Source organism: Lampetra fluviatilis, chromosome 44, assembly GCF_964198595.1.
Source record: "Lampetra fluviatilis chromosome 44, kcLamFluv1.1, whole genome shotgun sequence".
Classification (NCBI taxonomy): Eukaryota; Metazoa; Chordata; class Hyperoartia; order Petromyzontiformes; family Petromyzontidae; genus Lampetra; species Lampetra fluviatilis.
The window spans coordinates 3,755,612-3,776,084 of NC_136318.1; the positions used below are offsets into that span (position 1 = coordinate 3,755,612).

The 20,473-nt window shown below is 56.7% G+C and overlaps 1 protein-coding gene across 1 annotated transcript; it reads right to left on the minus strand.

Annotated features, from left to right (window-relative positions):
• Positions 1–2,044: 2,044 nt before the first annotated feature.
• On the minus strand, positions 2,045–19,607 carry LOC144947179 (uncharacterized). Its single transcript, XM_078876370.1, has 7 exons — positions 19,493–19,607; positions 17,186–17,306; positions 16,367–16,518; positions 16,159–16,224; positions 14,861–14,980; positions 13,365–13,497; positions 2,045–4,777 (listed from the first exon to the last, which is right to left on the minus strand). The coding sequence occupies exons 2-7, from the start codon at positions 17,226–17,228 to the stop codon at positions 3,645–3,647; spliced, it is 1,647 nt and encodes a 548-aa protein (XP_078732496.1). The 5' UTR covers positions 17,229–17,306; positions 19,493–19,607; the 3' UTR covers positions 2,045–3,644.
• Between the last annotated feature and the right edge of the window lie 866 nt (positions 19,608–20,473).

Here is a 20,473-nt window from a genome sequence, read left to right on the forward strand (position 1 = left end):
TGTGGGGTTGGAGAGAGACCGACCTTCGGGAAGGCCCTTGTGAAGGACCGTGGTAGGGTTGAATGGAGAGAAACGGGCCTTTGGGAAGGCCCTTAAGTCGGAGTGAACAGAGGGTTGATCTCTTTCAGTGGCTTGGGCGCTGCAGGTTGAAGGCTACAGATGAAGGTCCTTGTTTGGATTTGCAGATAGGGCCCTCGGTGAAGGAGAGTAACAATAGTCACGCATATTATTCATCATACAAGTTAAATCCACTGCTGGATGAAGGCCTCCTCCTACCCAAGCCTCCGCCGCGGGGCTCTCAATGACCCTGCGATGCGCGGGCAACTGGGAATTAACGAATGCCAGAGTTTGAGGAGGTCGTGAAAGACCGTGGCGGTGGTTTTCAACGAAGAACTGTCATCGCTCAAGGTGAAAAACGTAACGGTCTGGCAATTGCTCGGAAGAGATGGGAGCTACCTGCACTTTGCTCCACTGCACGCGGACCTGCCAGTCGACTGTGGAGGACCGTCAACAACCACGGCAGCATCAAATAACTCCAAGCAATTGTGTACTGTGTTTATATTCAGATGTAATGTTGCTGTATAATGATAATAAAGCTAAATAATTGCCGTAGACGTGGAGTAATACATTAATTCACTGCTGAGTGAGAGATCCCAATGGATGTCGTCTCCTCGATGCGGAGAGCCATCCGCACCTCCGATTAGCGCGGTTGGCTACGTACGGTGCGAAAGAAGTTCAACATACATCCGAGGGCCCACCCAGAGTCGCCAGAGGCAGCTGAAGTGAACACGAAAACATTCGGTGCTGATCCTGCATTGGCAGTGGCGCGCAGACGCAAACAACAACAACACTCATCCCGTTCGTCAGTTCTATTCAGAGGTGGGACAAAGTCATTGTTATGCAAGTCCAAGTCGAGTCGCAAGTCATCAAATTCATGACTCGAGTCTGACTCGAGTCCAAGTCACATGACTCGAGTCCACATCTCATAGGTGGGACAAAGTCATTGTTATGCAAGTCCAAGTCGAGTCGCAAGTCATCAAATTCATGACTCGAGTCTGACTCGAGTCCAAGTCACATGACTCGAGTCCACATCTCATAGGTGGGACAAAGTCATTGTTATGCAAGTCCAAGTCGAGTCGCAAGTCATCAAATTCATGACTCGAGTCTGACTCGAGTCCAAGTCACATGACTCGAGTCCACACCTCTGGTTCTATTCCTGCGTAAGATGATGGCAGCAAGATGACGAGTAGATGCCAATGTCGAGGTCTGCTCGCCAGGACGAGAGGGCTTCAGGAGAGAGTTCGCGTCGTTTTCCTATGACTCACTCTGTTGGAGTTTGGATGGCATGGCCAGTCACACTCCTGTGGCTTGTGTCTTTAATGTTCCATTCATGAAGATGTGCACATCGGCTCCGGTGGTGTTCTGGCGATGTTCTGATGGTTTCACGACCAGTGTCTTCAAGGAGGAGGAATGTCAAAGCCAGGAGGGGTGACGTTCCAGTTTTGAATGTGTTTATTCAGTGGCAAGATGTTAACTACCTTGCTTCTGCTATACAGGAGGTCGTGGATTCGGTCCCGACCCTGATGCCTGCTCTATATTTGGAGTTTGCGCGTCTCCCCGTGGTCGCCTGGATTTTTCTCCGGATCCTCCGGGGTTTCCCTCCACATTTAGAAACAAGCGTTTAGAATATTCGGCTGCTATAGATTTCCACATGATAAGCCACTTCATTGGGCTATCATTTGTGGCAATTCGCTTCTGAAAAAAGAACTATACAGCTCAGTGGCCCTTACCTGGTCAAATGAAAATAGTTTATTTTGTTTCGTTTTATTCTGGATGCTCGCGTTGTCTCGAGATGCCACGAGCCGTCTCACTCCTGCTGCACCAGAGGTCGCAATCGGGTACCCGATACCCGTACCCTACCCGATACCCGGCTACCCGTACCCGGCCGGGTACGGGTAGCCGTTTGCTACCCTGGTGCGGCCTGGTACGGGTAAGGAATCAAAACCCGTTTGCGACCTCTGTGCTGCACACGAGCCAATCGTCAATTGCACTGCGGCCTAAAAATGAAAAGTGTAGATAAGGCGACGTTTCGGACAATGACCCTTCATGGGACGAAGGAATAACGCCAGTACACAACGTGTCTTGTTCACCTGATACCAGAATTATTGCTAGTTACTTTGCCAGCACAAACATATCATCACCGACAAACTACGCCTGCACGGCTACAAGAGGCCCCGTCAGAAACCCGCTCCATCCTCTCGCAGGGCCCAGTCGACGGCAGCTAAGATCTGCACCTCGTGGTGACCCTGCTGCTGTTGCTGCTGCTGCTGCCCACGTGCAAGCCTCGTGTGGTGATACGGCCAGTCCAGCTTGACCGGGGTCTCCGGCACGGACACCAAGGACTCGGTTACTGAGCGGCAGATGTTCGGGATCCGTCCCCGAGTCTGAGCGAGTTTTGCAACTTGAGTGCTATTCCTGAGTGTCATTCCTAAGATAAATAACACCGAGGAATTCCTAAGAGGGATAACACTTAAAGTGGAACTCGTAAGAGTGCGTGATAACAAATATACCAACTTACTCGAGAACCTCGCCCAGAGCTACTTACAGACCAGACCACGGCATCATGTTCTGTGCGTGTTTAGTTTGTCATCTTTCTCCCGCACCTCCGATTGGCACGGTTGGTTACGTACGGTGCGAAAGAGGTTCAACATACATACATACATCATTGTCATCAGTGTGCCCTATACGGGACAAACCGGCGTCTGTGGTGACAGCACACGAGGATAACACCCTTACGGCCTGCCCTTTGTCGACGAGAAAACGTCATTTCACTCGGGAGACGTAGATACGGTTTTCACAAACAAATGGCTCATAAAATAAATACTCATTTAGATCAACCATACGGGTCGTGAACAAAGCGAGATCGTCTACTCTGGGACGGCATGCAGAGAGTAGCAGCGAGCGCGTCGGACACGGGAGTCGCGCACGGGCGCGCGTTGTCACCAAGGCGATTCACAGCAACGTTCCGACTGAAGATTACAGAATAAATATGAATGGGGCAAATATGAACCGTCTCAGATTTGCGACGTGACACTGTGACGGTGGAAACCCCAACGCAGGTACACGCTCCTGAACGATCCACGCCCATTCCAGATGCCAAACCGTCATGGCACCTCACCAGCATTTGTTTAAGCCAAGCTCGACTCTGCTGATGAGATACTGAACGTCGAACCAATGATGCTGAAGTTATGTGCTCCCTGAAGGCCGTGTGGCCGATGAGACGTGTAATGAAAATAAACGTTTTATTATTGACGCGCGTTCATTTGTTCTGTTCGACGCGTAATCTCGTGAGCGATTGCTTCGTGCGCAGGTTTTGCCAGGATGGTCCTCTCTGTCGAGGCAGCTGCTGTGCGGAGATATCTGTGCGGAGTCTTCTGGGGACATTCAAAGTCCCAGTGTTTGTCGGTTGACTAACAACAAAAATAATAATACCAGCACCGCACCACTCGAGACAACGCATTCACCACGTTGTAGGTCTCCCCTCTTCTGCTCCTGCGATATAATCTTGTTCCCGCGTTGTGTCCCGGTCTTGCGGGTAAGGCAACCCGAACACCCACCCACGGACATCCACAACCACGATCCAATCACGTCGCTGCCCCTCGCCCCTCCGCCAGGTGTCCCGCTGCGAGGTCACTCAAGTGGGGGCCCGGGAGAGGTCGGAGTCCCCTGGGCTGAACCGAGTGCCCGGTCCCTCCTCTGTCGGTGTCGGTCACCACCCCAGGCCCCGCCGTTGTCTCGTCGTCCTCGACCACGAACTCGCGGCCGTGCTCGCGCTGCGGGTCCCGGATAGTCGAACACCTCCCGTTGACCTTGAGGATGCTCCTGGGCGGCGGGGGAAGCTCGGGGATGGTGGGGGAGGAGGACGCGGGGCAGCTGCCCTCGGGGCAGCACGCTCGCCGCGGTGCCGCTCGACACGACCCCCTCGTGCGCCAGTGCGGCACCGCGCCCGCCCCGTCCAGCGCCCTCGCCGACACACCCCGCCACCGGGCACCGCTGTCCATCGCCACCCCCACCGGTGCCGTTGGGATCCACGCGGCGTCCTCGGAGGACTCGGGGTCTGGCAGGAGACCTCCGTGATTCTTGAGAATCCCTTTGGGGGGCTGCCTGGCTTCGTAGCCCACCGGTGATGACCCATAATGCCCCTGTGCGATGATTACGGTGGTGGTGGTGGCGTTGGCGGTGGCAATGTGTAACCACTGTTCTTGTGCCGACAAGGCCAAGGTGGAGGTGCCATCCTCTCGGATGAACGGCTGATGGCCAGGAGCCGTGTTGGGGTCCCCAGGGCCCCTTTTAGGGGTCTCACCGTGGTCCCCGTCAGATATCCACTGCATGGGAGGCCGTGGGGCCGCGGCGGCGGCGGCGGCGGCGGTGGTGGCGGCAGGAGTGTCGTCATCCTCGCTCCACTGCCGGTCAGGCATCGGCGAGGCCGGCAAGGAGGAGCCACCATCTCCGACCAACGGTTTGGGGTCAGCAGCCGTATTGGGGTCGCCTAAGTCCTCGGGGTTACCGGTCTCGCCGAGGTCCCCGTCGGAGAGCCACCGCGTGAGAGAAGTGGGCGGCGCGGTGGCGGCGGCGGCGGTGGAGACGGGCTCGTCGCAGCTCGTGCCAAGCGGCGTGTCGTAGCCCAAGTTGACCCACCAGTGAGCGGCGGCGTCGCGCACGCAGGCCCGGCGTGCCGGGTTCACCATGAGTAGCCAGCGGATGAGCCCGCACGCGTCTGGGATGGCAGGGGTGGGGGGCATTGTGGGTGTGATTGCGATGCATTGTGGGAGGCGTGTGCGCCATGTGGGGATTTCAGGAGCATTGTGGGACGGTGACGTGGCCAAGCAGCAGAGGTTCGCGATTCGAGCCCGGCGGCCGTCCCGGTGAATACTGGGGTGGTGCGATGTTAACCATACAAATACTACGTGGCGTGTGCTTCATAGCGGACGTTAAAGAACGCGTGGCGTTCATTATGCGTGGGGTTACGGTCTAAACATATTTGTAAAAGGACACGGCAAATCGCTCAATTGGGTCAAACTACACAGCAACTTCGCCTCCCGACTGCTAAAACTACTGCAGACGATACCCATCTGTGAAAGGCAGCAGCGCCTTCCTCCCCGATAGCCCTGCACCGTAACAATGTCGCGAATACCGAACCTGCTCCCGACACCTTTTCACTTGGAGCTTCAGGCTCGTGTGCGACGTTCCAGCAAACTGAGGCTAGGCGTGTCACAAAAAAATTAACCCGTAAAAACAAAGTTTTTCACTATAAATCCTTAATATGCGTGGCGGCTAGAGTCCTCTTGTCCTCTGGCTTGAGATGGCTGCCACCTATGGGTCCGATGATTGCCTGCCACCATTAAGCAATTGGTAATTAAATATAAAAAAAAATTCCTAAAAAGTGTAAAGTTTTGGAAAAAAATGTTCACGAAAATAAATTGTCACGCACAACGAGTCTGTGTGCAAAATGTCAGCTCGATTGGATCACGGGAAGTGGGTTAAAAAACGACCGAAAGATTTGCACGGTCGTAAGCGCGCAAGCAAGCAAGCAACTTAATATAAAGGATTTAAAAAACCACAGTCGAGTACGGGTGGTGGCATGGGCGCTGTCGTTCTTACAGCGCGGGGTGGGGGGAGTGGGGGATCATCGCGAAGGGCGTCGAGCGCTCTGGTTGCACACGAGACACGGCCTCCAGTGGACTCCGTGGCGGGCGATGCTGCCGATGCTCCTGTGCGTGTCAGCCCGATTGCATAACTTGCTGTGTCGCATTTCAAACGTGGGACCGTGAGACGGCCGCGACAATGTGTCTGCCCTCACAAGCGGCGACACGGGATGTCTCGGGTCCACGGTGAAGCCCAGCGCTATATAAATGGGACAAGTACCAGATATGTCCTGGTCTGTTGACACGGAGCAGGACATATAGTCACACGATTTATGTTGAAAGTTTCCGTGACTTTATGTTGTGATTGCGCTGTGATCGGCCTGAACATCATCTGCCCGAGCCGCCTCGCGCTACGGGGAGGTTAATGACAGTGATTAATGCTTGTGAAGTACCGGTAAGTACGCTGGACACCCAGGTTGAGGCACACGTATGTTTATTCAAGCTTGTCGGTACAGGACAGCACTAGAGGGGGTAGCGGCCCCCTCACCCGGATAACTGGGGATACACCCTAGCTAGTCCTGACCTATTCCCAAGTCCTCCACTAACGGGCTAGGGGAGGCTAACTGGCCCGACACTGGTGAGTCGGGCTACGGTCTCCGGAGTCCCAGGGTACTGACCCTGGTTCACGGAACCACGCCTCTGGCTCGATCCTCCGCAGCCCTTACAAGGGCGGCGTCGAGGGGAGTCCAGGGCTTCTAACTAGAAGATCTTCCTTCTTCCTCCTTCGTTCCCAGACTGAGCCACGAGCTCTCTCTGTCCTCCCCCTTTATACCCCCCGTCAGGATCACAACCCCCCAGGCTGCCTGATGCGGACGTCGCTGCGGGCACCCCCCCCGTGTACTCCCGGAGCTCCGCCCACTGTGTTTATTCCCCGTTGGATCCCATGCACCTACAGCCCTCCCGTAACAACCCTACATCACTCCCCCCATTACAGCTCGCAGCCGTCCCGGCTGCAACAATTCCAATAAAGGAACATTGACCCCTCAACCCCGTGTGTGCCTCATTTTTTTTCCAACAAAATGCAAATTGAACAACAACAACAAGAACAACAAGAAGAACAAGCACACCCCCGAAGGGAATGTCCGACGCACCCCCCCCCCCCGTATAAATACGAAATCCGTAAAAGCGCGTATATACAATTAGCCAGGAACTCCCCCAGCACACACAGCACACCCACGACACACAACGCACCCACAACACACACAATGTGGCAGGAGCGCACCACCGACGCAGCATACAGTAACCATGACACGTGAAATAAAAAAAAATTCTTCTTTTTGTATATTATAAGAGTCTGCGCATCTTAGCGCGCGTCCTTGCCGCAGGCCCGTCACACGGGGCAACCCCGGACGGCGGACCATCCGGTGGCGGCTGTCCCTTTCGAGATGAGGTCGCGATTGAAGTGGCGCGACCGTCGGCATCACCCGTGTGGGTTGTAGGGCATGAGCCCGTCATTCCCGGTGCACCTGTGGGTGGGACAGCCGGCAACACATCAGGCGAGAGCAGCGACGGACCCTCCGAGTCGGTCGACCCCCCACATGCTTGGCCCCGCGCGTGTGGAGTGGGCCCTCGCACCGCAACAAACGGTTTTAGCCTAGAGGGGTGTACAAACCACCGGCGCCTGCCCCATTTGATTCGAACGCACTGAGGCCTCAAAACCTCGACAACCTCGACGGGGCCCCGCCACGGGCGCACGAGTTTAGAGGAGGTCGCGAGCGGTACCTGGGGACAGTGCAGCCATGCCCTGTCCCCCGGCTTCCACTGCAGCACGTGCGCGCGAGCCAGCCTGAGGCGCTCGTTCGCCTTTTGACGCCTGTCAGAATTTAGCCTCGCAGCATCCCGCGCCTCAGTCAGTTTGTCAAGGTTAAATTTAACGTGTTCATCCAATTTAATTTTACCCAGCGGCGCGGGGATCTGCAGCTGTGCCGGAACAGGTGGGTCGGGTTCGCGGCCATACATAAGAAAGAATGGTGAAAATCCCGTCGCAGCATGGGGAGCCAATCTGTATGCCGCTAGAACCCCTTGAATTTGTAAGTCCCAATCAGTCTGTGAGTCCGAGACTTGCTGCGACAACATAGACGAGATGGTGCGATGCAGACGCTCGACCATCCCGTCCGTTTGCGGGTGATAAGGAGAGGTTCGAATTTTTTTCGTTCCTAGGAGATCACAGACTTGTTTTAGGAGTTTCCCGGAAAAATTTCTACCCTGGTCGGTCAGCAACCGCTCCGGAGCACCTTTGTCCATGACATAACCCTGGACAAAGGCGTCGACGATGGCTGCTGCCGACTGATTTGGCAGGGGCCAGGCCATAGGCCAGCGCGTAAAATATTCGACCCCAGTAAGCAAATATCTGTTACCCCTGGGGGTGGCGGGGAATGGCCCCAGAATGTCCAGTGCGACCAGTTCATTTACTCGGGAGACCTGGATGGACTGCAAGGGCGGGTTCGACTCCCGTGCCGGTGGTTTGCGCTGCGCACACCGAGGGCATGCTGCCAACAGATCAGTGACATCCCTTGTCATGCCTGGCCAAAAAAAATTCAGCTGGAGCAAGGAGAGAGTTTTCTGGGTCCCCAGGTGGAGGAGGCGCTCATGCGCAGCCCACACCACCTTACCCCGTAATCCCGAAGGGACCACCAGCCGGTGACGGTGGGATTTGCTGTCCCAATGCATGAGCAACCCTGCGTGCATGCCCCAAGCGTCGGCCTCACCCGTCCCCCGCCCCCTCTCTCCGGCGCGACGACGCAACGCGAGGAGGGAGGTATCCTCCATTTGGAGGCGCCCCCATTCATTAACGGGCAACCCAAGCAGGGAATCTTTCCCCTGTTCCGCGATATCATTGGTGACCAATGTTTCGTCATTGGCGGCGGCCGCCAGGACCGGAACCATCATGTCCCCTGCCGGCTTGCAACGCCCAGACCCCAGGAGGCATGCGCATTCGGAGGCGGTTGGCATCCGTGACAGAGCGTCAGCGTTGGTGTGGCGAACGCCCTTACGGTAGGTGGTTTCGAAATCGAAATCCTGGAGGACCTCCAACCATCGGGACAATTGTCCCGATGGCTGTTGAACCTTCAGGGCGTACTGCAGTGCCGCATGATCTGTGCGGACGGTGAAATGCCGACCGTACAGATATGGGCGATACTGTTGGATGAAATAGACAATTGCCAACAGTTCCCTACGGGTGACACAATATCTTTGCTCCGCTGGAGACAACACCCGACTGCCGTACGCAACCACCCGTTCCACGCCGTCAACCACCTGGGAAAGCACACCTCCAATACCCGTGTTGCTCGCGTCGGTGTCGAGCAAAAACGGCCTAGAAAAATCTGGGTAAATCAGGGGAGGAGCCTTCACCAGGGCGTCCCGAAGGGAGCAGAAAGCAGCTTCCTCCTCCTGACCCCAGTGGAACCGAACCCCTTTAGATGTTAACGCGTGTAGGGGTTTGGCAATCGTTGCAAAATTAGCGACGAAGCGTCGGTAATATGATGCGAAGCCAATAAAACTCCTGACCTCTCCCACCGAGGTGGGAGTCGGCCAGGAGCTGACACACTGCGTTTTGGCGGGATCGGTAGCAATACCCGAGCGCCCTACGATGTGCCCCAAATAACGCACCGACTCGCGTAACAAATGGCATTTCTGGGGCTTAAATTTCAAATTAGCAGCCCGCATCTTTAGGAAAACCGCCCGCAACCTCTGGAGATGTTCATCAAAAGTTTTACCAAAGACAATAACGTCATCCAAATAAATCAGGCACGATTCCCATTGCAATCCAGCCAAAACCAATTCCATCAATCGCTGGAAAGTTGCCGGCGCTGAGTGTAAGCCCATCGGCAACCGGTTGAATTGGAACAGGCCGTGCGGTGTACGGAAAGCAGTTTTAGGCTTAGAATCATCGTCCAGAGGAAGCTGCCAGAATCCCGAAAGTAAATCTAGTGTGGAGAAGAATCGCGCTCCTGCCAAGGCGTCCAGCGATTCGTCCATCCGTGGGAGCGGGTATGCGTCGGCAACCGAAATTTTATTAAGGCGCCGAAAATCCACGCAAAACCGCAACGAGCCGTCCTGCTTTTTAACCAGGACGATCGGCGCTCCCCAAGGGCTGGTGGAGGGAGAAATGATGTCGGCGGCTAACATGTCATCAACAGCCGATTTGACATGGTCCTTTTCGGCGGGACTTAACCGAAACGGATTTTGGCGAATTGGCGCGCTGTCACCCGTGTCAATATGGTGACGCAGCAGGTGAGTGCAACCCAAATCATATTTATCCCGACTGAAAACGTCGGAAAATTCCCTCAGTAGCGTTCTAAGCTGTTGGCGCTCTGAATTTGTCAGGTCCGTCGATCCCGCACAAAGCGCGTCGAGCCACCCTTCATCGCTGTCCGAATGTGGGAGCATTCGGGAAGCAGTGCCAACATGGTTCGCGACAGGTTCCTCGCAGGGTACCGGCGTCGCGTGAGCGAGCACCGTCCCTTGAGGAACCACCACTGTCTGCGACCCCACATTGAGGACCGCGATGAAAGGGTCCTCGTCCCCTCTTACGACGGTCTGGGCCGGAATCAAATGAGGTGCACTAACCCCGGCCCTAGACGGTCCCAGCAAAACACCCTGATCCCCTACGCCCTTAGCGAAGGGCTTACGAAGTTTCAGAGGCACTAGCATTTGAGCTCCCGGCGGCACACTAACTGTTCTGACGACGAACGCCGGTACCGTCGCGAACGCCGTCCGAGCCGCCGCAGGGGAAGGCAGGAAGGCCATGCGTCGCCCTGACGGAAGCTCAATGCATCCTTGGTCGATCAAAATACGAATTGGCATTTTGCCTAAGAAATCCGTCCCCAGCAGGCACGGAACCGCCAGCGAGGAGGAAACGAAAATCGGCCCCGACAATTTGATGTCCCCGATACAAATTTGCGCGCGAATCTGTCCCATGATGCCCAGAGAGCCCCCGTTAGCGGCATAGAATGGGACGTTAACCGGCAGTAAGGGCCGGCTTTGTACAGGCAGAATATTGTAAATTAACTCCGAAATGATTGTCGCCGATGCCCCCGTATCGACCAGGATGCGTACCTCTACCCCGTCAATGTGTCCGACCACGGCCGACGACCCTGACGACGCGGCTACCACGCGATGGGCCAACACGGACCACTGTTTGGGCTCGATTCGAGTCCCCGCAGTGATCCGCGTTGGGCCGTCGCAACGCAACATCGGCCCCCCGTTCGTTGTGGTGCGAGAGTGTGCAACGGGTGGGTGCTTTGGCCAAACATGTGTGGTGCCGCGACTCGCCGGATCATGTTGCTGGAGCTTGGGAGGAGGAGGCCCGGCGTCCCGTCGAGGCGTCGTCCCGCGCTGTCGAGGCGAGCGGCACCCCAAGGCGACATGGCCCCGAACGCCGCAGTTGAAACACCGCGGACCCCCCGGTGGAGACGATGGACGGTCGAACCGGCTTGAGCCGTCCCGGCCCGCCCGTGCTCCTTGCGCCTGTTGCCGTCGGTGGTCGACGGCGTAGAGCTCCTCCGTCTGAAGGGTGGCTGCAGCCACCGCACGCCCGGCCGATGCCCTGCTGGCTTTCCGCCGCAGGGACAGAAGGTTGGCGTGAAGGAGGCGCGCCGCCTGAAGAGAGGTCATCTCGGCGTCCTCCTGTGCGACGACAGCGATGTCCAGGTCGTCTGCCAGGAGGAGGATTTTCTCCGTGACCATCGCGTCCACGCCGTCGTCGTCCATACGGGGAAAAGCCGTTTTGGCCAGCGCCAGGAGGCTCGTCCTGTATGCCAGGGGCGACTCCTTTTCACCCCGCTTGCGGTCGTAGAACTGCTGTCTGCATTCTGCAGATGGTCCATAGACCCCAGCCAGCAGTTGTAGCGCCCTCGGCAGAGTAGAACGCTTCTCTCTTGGCGCCGATGTGAGGGCGGCGAGCGCGTCGGCGTCGAGGAGCGCCGGCAGCGCGCAGAGGGCTTCATCGTCGGACCACCTTGCCATTTCTTGGTGGGCGATGAAGCGTCGCTGGAAGCCGCCCCAGTCGCCCTCTGCACCAACAAATTCTTTCAGCGGAGGCAGCCGTTGTTGCAGCGCAGCGTTCGCCTTGGAAGTCTGCAGGCTGTTATTCCCGGGACTCGGCTGTGCGTCGGCGCGAATGGCAGATGGAATCGCCTGTCGCCGATGTGATGACGCTCCCTCCGCTGGTGATGATGCAGCTGTCCCAGCGAGAGCGGTGTCGGACCCAAGGTTGAGCCCGGCCACGCCCTCTGCAGCTGCCGTAACGATGGCGGGAAATTCAAAGTTGGAGTCTTCAGAAATGGCGGGAAGGCGCTCAGGTCGACGACTCCCCTCGCCCCGTGGTGGACCACCAGCCCCCAGCCGCGTGATGTTTTCCAGCGTGGCGGCAGCGGCGTACAGTAGCTCCGCCAGTCTCTCGTGAGCCAGCCGTAGCGCGTCTGGCTGCGGCCCCTCCTCATGCCGATGCCCCGGTAGGAACGCGTCGGCCCCCGGCTGCGCCATGTCTTGGTGAGCCGTCTCGGGCTCAATGACTTCAGCAGTGTCCTCCTCCGGTACTCTGGCTCGAGCTGTCTGGCGTGTTTCCATGTCCGTAGTTCTTCTGACACCAGATGAAGTACCGGTAAGTACGCTGGACACCCAGGTTGAGGCACACGTATGTTTATTCAAGCTTGTCGGTACAGGACAGCACTAGAGGGGGTAGCGGCCCCCTCACCCGGATAACTGGGGATACACCCTAGCTAGTCCTGACCTATTCCCAAGTCCTCCACTAACGGGCTAGGGGAGGCTAACTGGCCCGACACTGGTGAGTCGGGCTACGGTCTCCGGAGTCCCAGGGTACTGACCCTGGTTCACGGAACCACGCCTCTGGCTCGATCCTCCGCAGCCCTTACAAGGGCGGCGTCGAGGGGAGTCCAGGGCTTCTAACTAGAAGATCTTCCTTCTTCCTCCTTCGTTCCCAGACTGAGCCACGAGCTCTCTCTGTCCTCCCCCTTTATACCCCCCGTCAGGATCACAACCCCCCAGGCTGCCTGATGCGGACGTCGCTGCGGGCACCCCCCCCGTGTACTCCCGGAGCTCCGCCCACTGTGTTTATTCCCCGTTGGATCCCATGCACCTACAGCCCTCCCGTAACAACCCTACACTTGTGCAATGTTTTCGATTTGTCACTTGAAGATTTATATTCGCGTCATTGTTGTACCTCGCCCCGATTTATTTTGCTGCTGTTGTCATTTTGTTGACCCAGCGTCACTCTTGAAAACGACTCTCATCCTCGCCTCTCGAATTCTCACAAAATACGCCCAGAAGCCGGAACGCGACATTCTTGCTATTTCCAGGTGCACTGTTGGATCTCGACGGCGGTGCGCATTAGGGGGCACCGGTGGTGCATCGTCCAGTCATCTCAGCGACCTGGGCCTGTCCCGTGACCTCCAGCCAGCGGGCGCGCGACACTTCACGTGGCCTTAAAGTGCACCTAGCCTGGCACAAGCGCCGTGGTGACGTAACCGCCACTGAGTGGCGAATGGCCGTTGCTTGTTATTGCATTGTGGGTCTCTCCGCGGGGGTGCATTGTGGGTCTCCGCGGGGGTGCATTGTGGGTCTCCGCGGGGGTGCATTGTGGGTCTCCGCGGGGGTGCATTGTGGGTCCCCGTAGGTGGGCATCACATGGGGCCTCACCTGACGGCTGCGCCGGCTCTGCGTACTCTCCGCGGCTGATGTGCCGTGTCAGCGCCTTCAGGTGGCGCCCGTGGAAGGGCATGGAGCCATAGACGAGGATGTAGAGCAGCACCCCCAGCGCCCAGCTGTCAACCTGAGAGAGGGAGAGTGGCGTGATGGGGGTGGGGGACACGCGGTGCAGGATTTGCAGAGCCTCTGGATTACGTTTCTCATTACGCGCGCGCGTTACGGAGATGAAGCCGTGATAGGCTGAGTCGGAGAACACGCGCGCACAAAGACAAAGGTCCCCCGTGTAGCCCACACAGGCTGTCGGGGTAAGTTCATCGTGCTTCAGCCGCAACGAACCTCACAAAAATAATATTCAGGGCCTACCTTGGCTCCTCCCACCCTCAACCAGTATATATACAAATACTGTTTCTTGGAATTTCTCTCACTTGATACAGCAAGCGTGCTGTGACGGTTCCACCTGAAGACGGAAGCTTGTGTTGCCTCCGAAACGTCGTGATTTTTATTTTTTATTTCATTTTTATTTTACTTTTATTAATTTTAATGTTTTACCTACATGACTTTACCACAAAAACCTAAGCATATGAATCCTTGCAGTCACGAAAGCTTCAAATATAGAATTGTTTGCGAGCGCCTGTTACGAAGGCACGGCACGGCACACGAGGGCGGTGGTTTTGGTGTCTCCAGCACCACGCCCGGCCATCTCTGTCTCCCCAGGGCGATGTTCCCACACCATGCCAGGAACTAATTTAAGGCTGAGTCGACCAAGGGGCGGTCGAGGACGGGTTCAGACATTTGTGACTGATGTTGTTGGTCGTGAGCGGGAGTCGATCTTTGGCTTCGTAGCGCAGTGCGCTAGCCGCTGCGCCACCACTCCCCCCACGCAGACACACAATTACATACAAAGAGAAAGATCCCCCGTATAGCCTTAACAGACTGTAGGGGCAAGTGCTGTTAGCGAGCACCTATGAAGGCCGGAACGGCACACGAGGGGGTGGGTGGCCAGCACCACGCCCGACCGCCTTTTTCTCCCCAGTGGCGATGATTACACACCGAACCAGGCACTCATTTCAGGCTGAGTCGACCTAGTGGAGGCCCAGGACCGGTTCAGATAATCGTCACCGGTGTTGGCCGTGAGCGGGAATCGAACCCGGGTCGCCAGGTTCATAGCGCAGCGCGCGAACCGCCACACTACCGCTCCCCTACATACACATTTACATACACCCTACTGTATACACACATGCGCGGAGGCATGCGTACACGCACACACGCGCGCACACACAATTACACGCGCGTGCACACAGTGCGAGACCCATATAGACGCGGTAATGAGATCTGTGCGCGTGCCTCATTGTGCCGCGCGGGTTTAAATCCGGAGCACTGAGCTCTCTCCGGGTCCCGCACCACCGAGGGCCCTCCAGTTCCGACCCGGGTTCTGACCCCGGCGGCGGTGGTTGGTGGGGGGTCACCGGGGTTTTCGCGGCGCGTACCTCGGGCCCCAGGTAGGCCGTGCCGTTGACGATCTCGGGCGACGCGTACAGGGGGCTGCCGCAGAACGTGCTCAGCAAACGTCCGTTCCCGAACTCGCTGGAGAGGCCGAAATCGGCGATCTGGGGGGGGGGGGGGCGCCCGTAGGGATAGTGGCAGGCTTACTCTTAGTTCTTTCGGTAAAGTCACGTAGGTAAAAAATTAAATTAAAATGAATAAAAACAATAAAATCATTAATTTGAATTTCATTTTTTACCTACGTGACTTTACCGAAAGAACTAAGAGTATGAATCCTTGCAGTCACGAAAGCTTCAAATCTAGAATAGTGGCAGGTGTCAATCGAAAATCGACAGGTTTCTGGGTTAGTTTGGTTCAACCGTGGAGGTGAGAACTCCAGAAATTCGTGGGTAGGCCCCACTGCCAAGCGTGGCCGACCTGGGTCACCAAAACGACAAAAAAGCTAAAATCACGTAAACGCCACGCATAGCGATGAAGCAAACAGAAAATTGGAGGAAAAACAACCGCAGAGCAGACAAACTTTCCACGCTCTAACGCAGAGAATCCTGGACAAAGGAGACGCAATGCCCCACAGCAACGCACCGTGCTCGTATGGAACAGGGCCCCGTAGTTTGGATTGAGTGCTCCTGCCAATGACACACGGTGATCCAGTAGCATGTGTTTAACAAGCCAGACCCTGCCAAAGAGGCCCAAGATGTTGAAACCAATCCAGAGTTTTCTCGCCCACACAATCGCCGCTGCTGCTGCTGCTGCTGGAAGTGGCAGAGTCGGGGTTGAATTTCTCACCGAAATGTTTTCCAGGTCGCAGAAATTCCAGGAATATGCACGTGACTGGTAGCCACAGCCACAGTGAGAGATATACTGGATGTGGCGTGCCGAGGCTGGGAAGATTTACAATCTACAGGTCGTTTAGTTCACTATGCACATGGTGGGTCACTGACGACAAGAATACCGCCACCTCAAGCGCTGTGTATCACCATCATCGTCAGCCAAGATCGATCCACTGTTGGGCGATGGCCTCCAAAAGCCGTGGTCGGTCACAGGGGATCATTTGACCATACTTCACCACGCTGGTCAGTTTGGGTATAGGTGAAGGGTGGGTGGGGGCCACTGACGTTGCCATAACCGGCAATCGAACTCGGGTCGCCCCGGTTGGCAGTGCAGCGCCCACCGCTGCACTACCTCTGCCCCCCCCCCCCCCCCCTGCGATTTGAAAATCGGAAATGAATCTCCTGGATCGCACGCCCTCGTGTTCCCCTCTCCCACCTCCTCCACCTCTCACCTTCACGTTGTAGCTCTCGTCCAGGAGGATGTTCTCCAGCTTGAGGTCACGATGGACGATACCATTCTGCCGGGGAAGGGGGGGGTAACAGAGGGGCCGACATATGATGGGGCGCGATTGACACCCGGTGATGATAAAAACAAAAACTCCCGTTGAAGCGCCCTCTGGGCGGCTGACGTCCCCAGCCCGTGGTGGGCGTCTCGCTCACCTGGTGGCAGTAGAGCACGGCGGACACGATCTGGCGGAAGAGGCGGCGGGCCTCGTCCTCCGGCAGCCTGCGCTCGTGTGAGACGAGGTCGTAGAGCTCCCCACGGCTCGCCAGCTCCAGCACCAGCACCAGGCGCTCCCGGCTCTCCAGGACTGAGCAACCGTCATCACCATCACCACCATCACCACCACCACCACCACCATCGCCACCATCGCCACCATCACCATCACCACCACCATCACCACCACCACCATCGCCACCATCACCATCACCACCATCATCACCACCACCATCACTACCATCACTACCATCACTACCATCACCACCACCACCACCACCATCACCACCACCATCACCACCATCACCATGTCAACCGACCACCAAAGACAAATAGGGCAAGTTGCTGTTCGCGAGCCACCTATGAATGCCGGCACGGCCGCGTTTGTCTCCCCAAGTGGCGATGTTTGCACACCGCACCAGGTACTTGTTTGAGGCCGAGCCGACCTTGGGGAGGCCCGGGACCGGTTCAGATAATCGTCACTGGGTGTTGGCCGTGTGCGGGAATCGAACTCGGGTCGCCCGGTGCGAAGCGCAAGCGTGGCGCTCACCGCTACACCACCGCTCCCCACACAGACACACAACCACCAGCACATCCACAACCACCCCCCACACTTTCTCTACTCAGTCACCACTTTTTTTTATCGCCCCATCGCTATCCACTTTTGAACCCCCAGGGCCCCCCCCCCATGGGCCTCCCATGCCCCCCCCATGGACCCCCCCCCCCATGCCCCCCCCTCATGGCCCCCACGGTCCCCGTACCCTCGTGGACCCCAATGATGTGGGGGTGTCGCAGGGTGGCCATGAGGCGGATCTCCCTGCGGATGCGCGCGATGCCATCTTCCCCCGGCACCTTGTCCTTGCGGATTGTCTTGATGGCCACCTGGAGTGCGAGAGGCGCGGGGGGGGAGGCCGACAATCACCCAGCTCGCAGCTCGCAACACCTCGCCTCCTCCACAGTGCCGGATGAAGCTATTGCGGGGCCTGTAGCATATTGTTGTTATAAAGGGGCCCTAAATAATAAATATAACACAAATATTAAAACACAGTTTTTTCACTTGCACAGCAAAGTAATTGTATTTTTTTCATACAGCCAGCTAAAACGACAATTCGCTATCCTTAAACGCCCAGTCGTTCATAAAAGTTGAAGGCGGTATAGTACTATAGTAATAGAGCAAGTGCATATTCACTGAACCGGAATTGATAGCTTGAAAGCATTTAGCGCGGGGGCCCTTGAAATTGCGGGGCCCGTAGCATATGCAGCTATTTGTGCTACTAGGATAATCCGACACTGCTCCTCCATCCCTCAACAAACACACCCATCACATCAGCCGCACACACACACACGGCTCTCCACCCAGGAGTGCATCAATTGCAGGTCGCCCGCCGCATCCGTGGCGAGCGCGTCTCGAGGCTCAACTCCGCCCGCAAATCACGACACGGCGGCTCTTTTCGGAGCCACCGCTTGTACGCGAAGGGGTGGGCCGGGCGTGTGTGCCGACATCGCGGTCCAAATTTGACAAATGACTCGCGCAAGTTGTCCGATTGCGCCGCGCTGGCTAGGAGATGTTGACTGCCTCGCCCAGTATGCAGGAGGTCGTGGGTACGATCCCGACCCTGACGCCTGCTGCTGTATATTTGGAATTTTCTTGTCTCTCGCTCTCTCTGTTGGCCATGTGGATTTTTGTCCGGGTCCTCCGGTTGTTTCCTCCACATTTATACAGTAATCAACAACACGCGTTCAGAGTATTTGGGCACTATACATGTCCACGCGATAAGCCAACTTCGTTGCGCTATCATTTGTGGCCAGGTCGCTTCTGAAAAAGAGCTAAATAGCTCAGTGGGCCCTTACCTGGTAAACGCACCGATTAGCACGGTCGGCTACGTACGGTGCGAAAGAAGTCCAACATACCGTACATACACACGTCTGAGCAACATCGGTTCCACACCAGCACAACTCTCTGGACCGGTTTCGACATTCAGACGTCTCATCAGCGGTCAGGCTGCCTTGAGACAACGTTGGTGAACTGCCAGATGATGATTACAGGCAAGAGACTCTCTCTCTCTCTCTCTGTGGGGCGATGGTGGTGTCGGTGGTGTCAGTGGTGGTGGTGGTGGGAAGCGGTGGCGGTTAACAATGCACTGTGAAGTATAAACCACGGTAATTGAAATCGATATATTTGCGTACGGGGTAACCGCATGAAAAAAACCCGGTAAAAACCGGTTACCGGTTTGTGGCCCATACAGAAATGTATGTAAAGGTGCGTTGTGAACTGAGACACGTCTAGAGATGCTGCTGTGGTGTAATGGTCAGCAGCAGCAGCACCAAGCGAATTGCGAACCAGAGGGACGCCGGTTCGATTGCATCTCCCAGCGCTGCAGCTGAAACGACGGGGCGAGTTTGTTAAATCCCCGCCGCCCTCGCCCCCCGTTCACCCAGCAGCGGACGCGTGTTCACCACAGTTACGGCTCTCATCGGAAGGTCGCGTGAGGGTCCGTGGCTACTGCCCATTTCGGAAGAGTAGACCAAGTGCCCCCTCCAGAGGAGGGCCCCTTCCGCCGCCAGTGGCGCGAGTGAGCCACTTGCAGGGCCTGCATCTTCACCCGTCATCGGAGCCCGCAACGTGACCCCGTGCGGTTTGTCCATTGGCGCGTTGGCAGTCGGCGCGTTCGTCACCAAAACTCCACCCGTCAACGATGGCCGGTAACCGCCCGAGGTGGCAAATGCCAGTGGTGTCCGGCCGGGCAGTACTCTGGGTCGTGCACAAAGCCCGCGTTCAACAGACTCAGTGCGGCTTCCCATTCATCGCACGTCATGTCTCCCCCAGACGTTTCAGTTCACGTTCTTTTCCCTCCCCCGCCCAAAGTGACATTCTCTCCGAAAAAAACACACTACCGCCTCAATCTTGCTATCACACATATTTGCGATCCAAAGATGCAATTCTTCAACAAAAGCTTTGTTAGCAGTCGTCACCCCGAGCGGTACCCAATATCTGATTTTTTTGGCCCAATTGGCCAAGCACCACCGCCGAGGCCAAGTTCACGGCCAGGTCCACGCCCAGCACTCACCTGTCGGCCCGTGAGTCGCTCCACGCCCTTGTGAACCTTGCCGTACGTGCCACTCCCCAGTGGCCCCAGAAGCGTGTACCTCCCTCCCAGGGCCTCCCTGCCCCTTCCCTGATGCTGCTGCTGCTGCCCCACGTGCCCTCCCGGCTGCCCCCGTCCTCCGCGTTGCCCGCATGGGGGGAGGACCATTGTTGGTCCCAGGAGCAGATTTTCTTCCTCTGGTGGCAGGGACAGAGAGAGAGAGATGAGAGGTGGTGGAGGTGTGTGTGTGTGTGCCAATGTGTGTCAGCGAGTGTGTCGGTGCGTGCATCAGTGCGAGTGTGCATTCGGGTGTCGGTGTGTGGCAGTGAGCCTGTGTCAGTGTCAGTAAATGTGTCGGTGTGTGTCACTGTTATCAGTGTGTCACTGCTATCAGTGCTTCGGTGTCAATGTTGTCGAGTGGCACTGCGTCAATGTGCTTGTGACAGAGGCGCTGCCTGTAGGTCTCCGTCTTACTGTGTGTTCGTGTGGCTATATTTGTGTAGCTATGCGCGTGTCTGTGGGTGCTCGTTACCAGCACTTGCCCGAACAGTCTGTCAGAGGCTATACGAGGGATAATTATCTTTGTATGTATTTGAAGGTGTGGCTGTGTGTGTGGTGTGTGTGCACGTCTTTACCCCTGTACACGTCTGTGCGTCTGTATCTGGGTGCGGATAAATGTGTGTTGCTATGTGTGCGTGTGTCTCTCCGTCTCCACCGCTCCACGTCTCACCACGTCTCCCTCCTCTCTCTCCCTCCTCGGATTATCTCAACGAGTGGAAGAGCGCGGGGGGCATTTATAGCCGGGGGCGGGGAGGGGGATCCGAAGGGGAGGGGTCTGGGGGAGGGAACCCCCCCCTCCTCGTCACTGCCCATATATGGAGTGGAGGCAGAGCGGGGGTACAACGGATGACATCATCCGCCCCCCTCTCACATTAAAGTGCGCGCGCGTGCGTGTGTGGGGAG

What these genes read in the sequence shown, in the direction of transcription:
- LOC144947179 (XM_078876370.1), bottom strand. Translation starts at nt 17,228, where the DNA reads ATGGCCACCCTGCGACACCCCCACATCATTGGGGTCCACGAGG. An exon ending in CATCATTGGGGTCCACGAGG is followed by an intron (nt 16,519 to 17,185) that starts GTACGGGGACCG and finishes ACGGTTGCTCAG; the next exon opens with TCCTGGAGAGCCGGGAGCGC. An exon ending in CGGCCTACCTGGGGCCCGAG is followed by an intron (nt 13,498 to 14,860) that starts GTACGCGCCGCG and finishes TCCCTCTCTCAG; the next exon opens with GTTGACAGCTGGGCGCTGGG.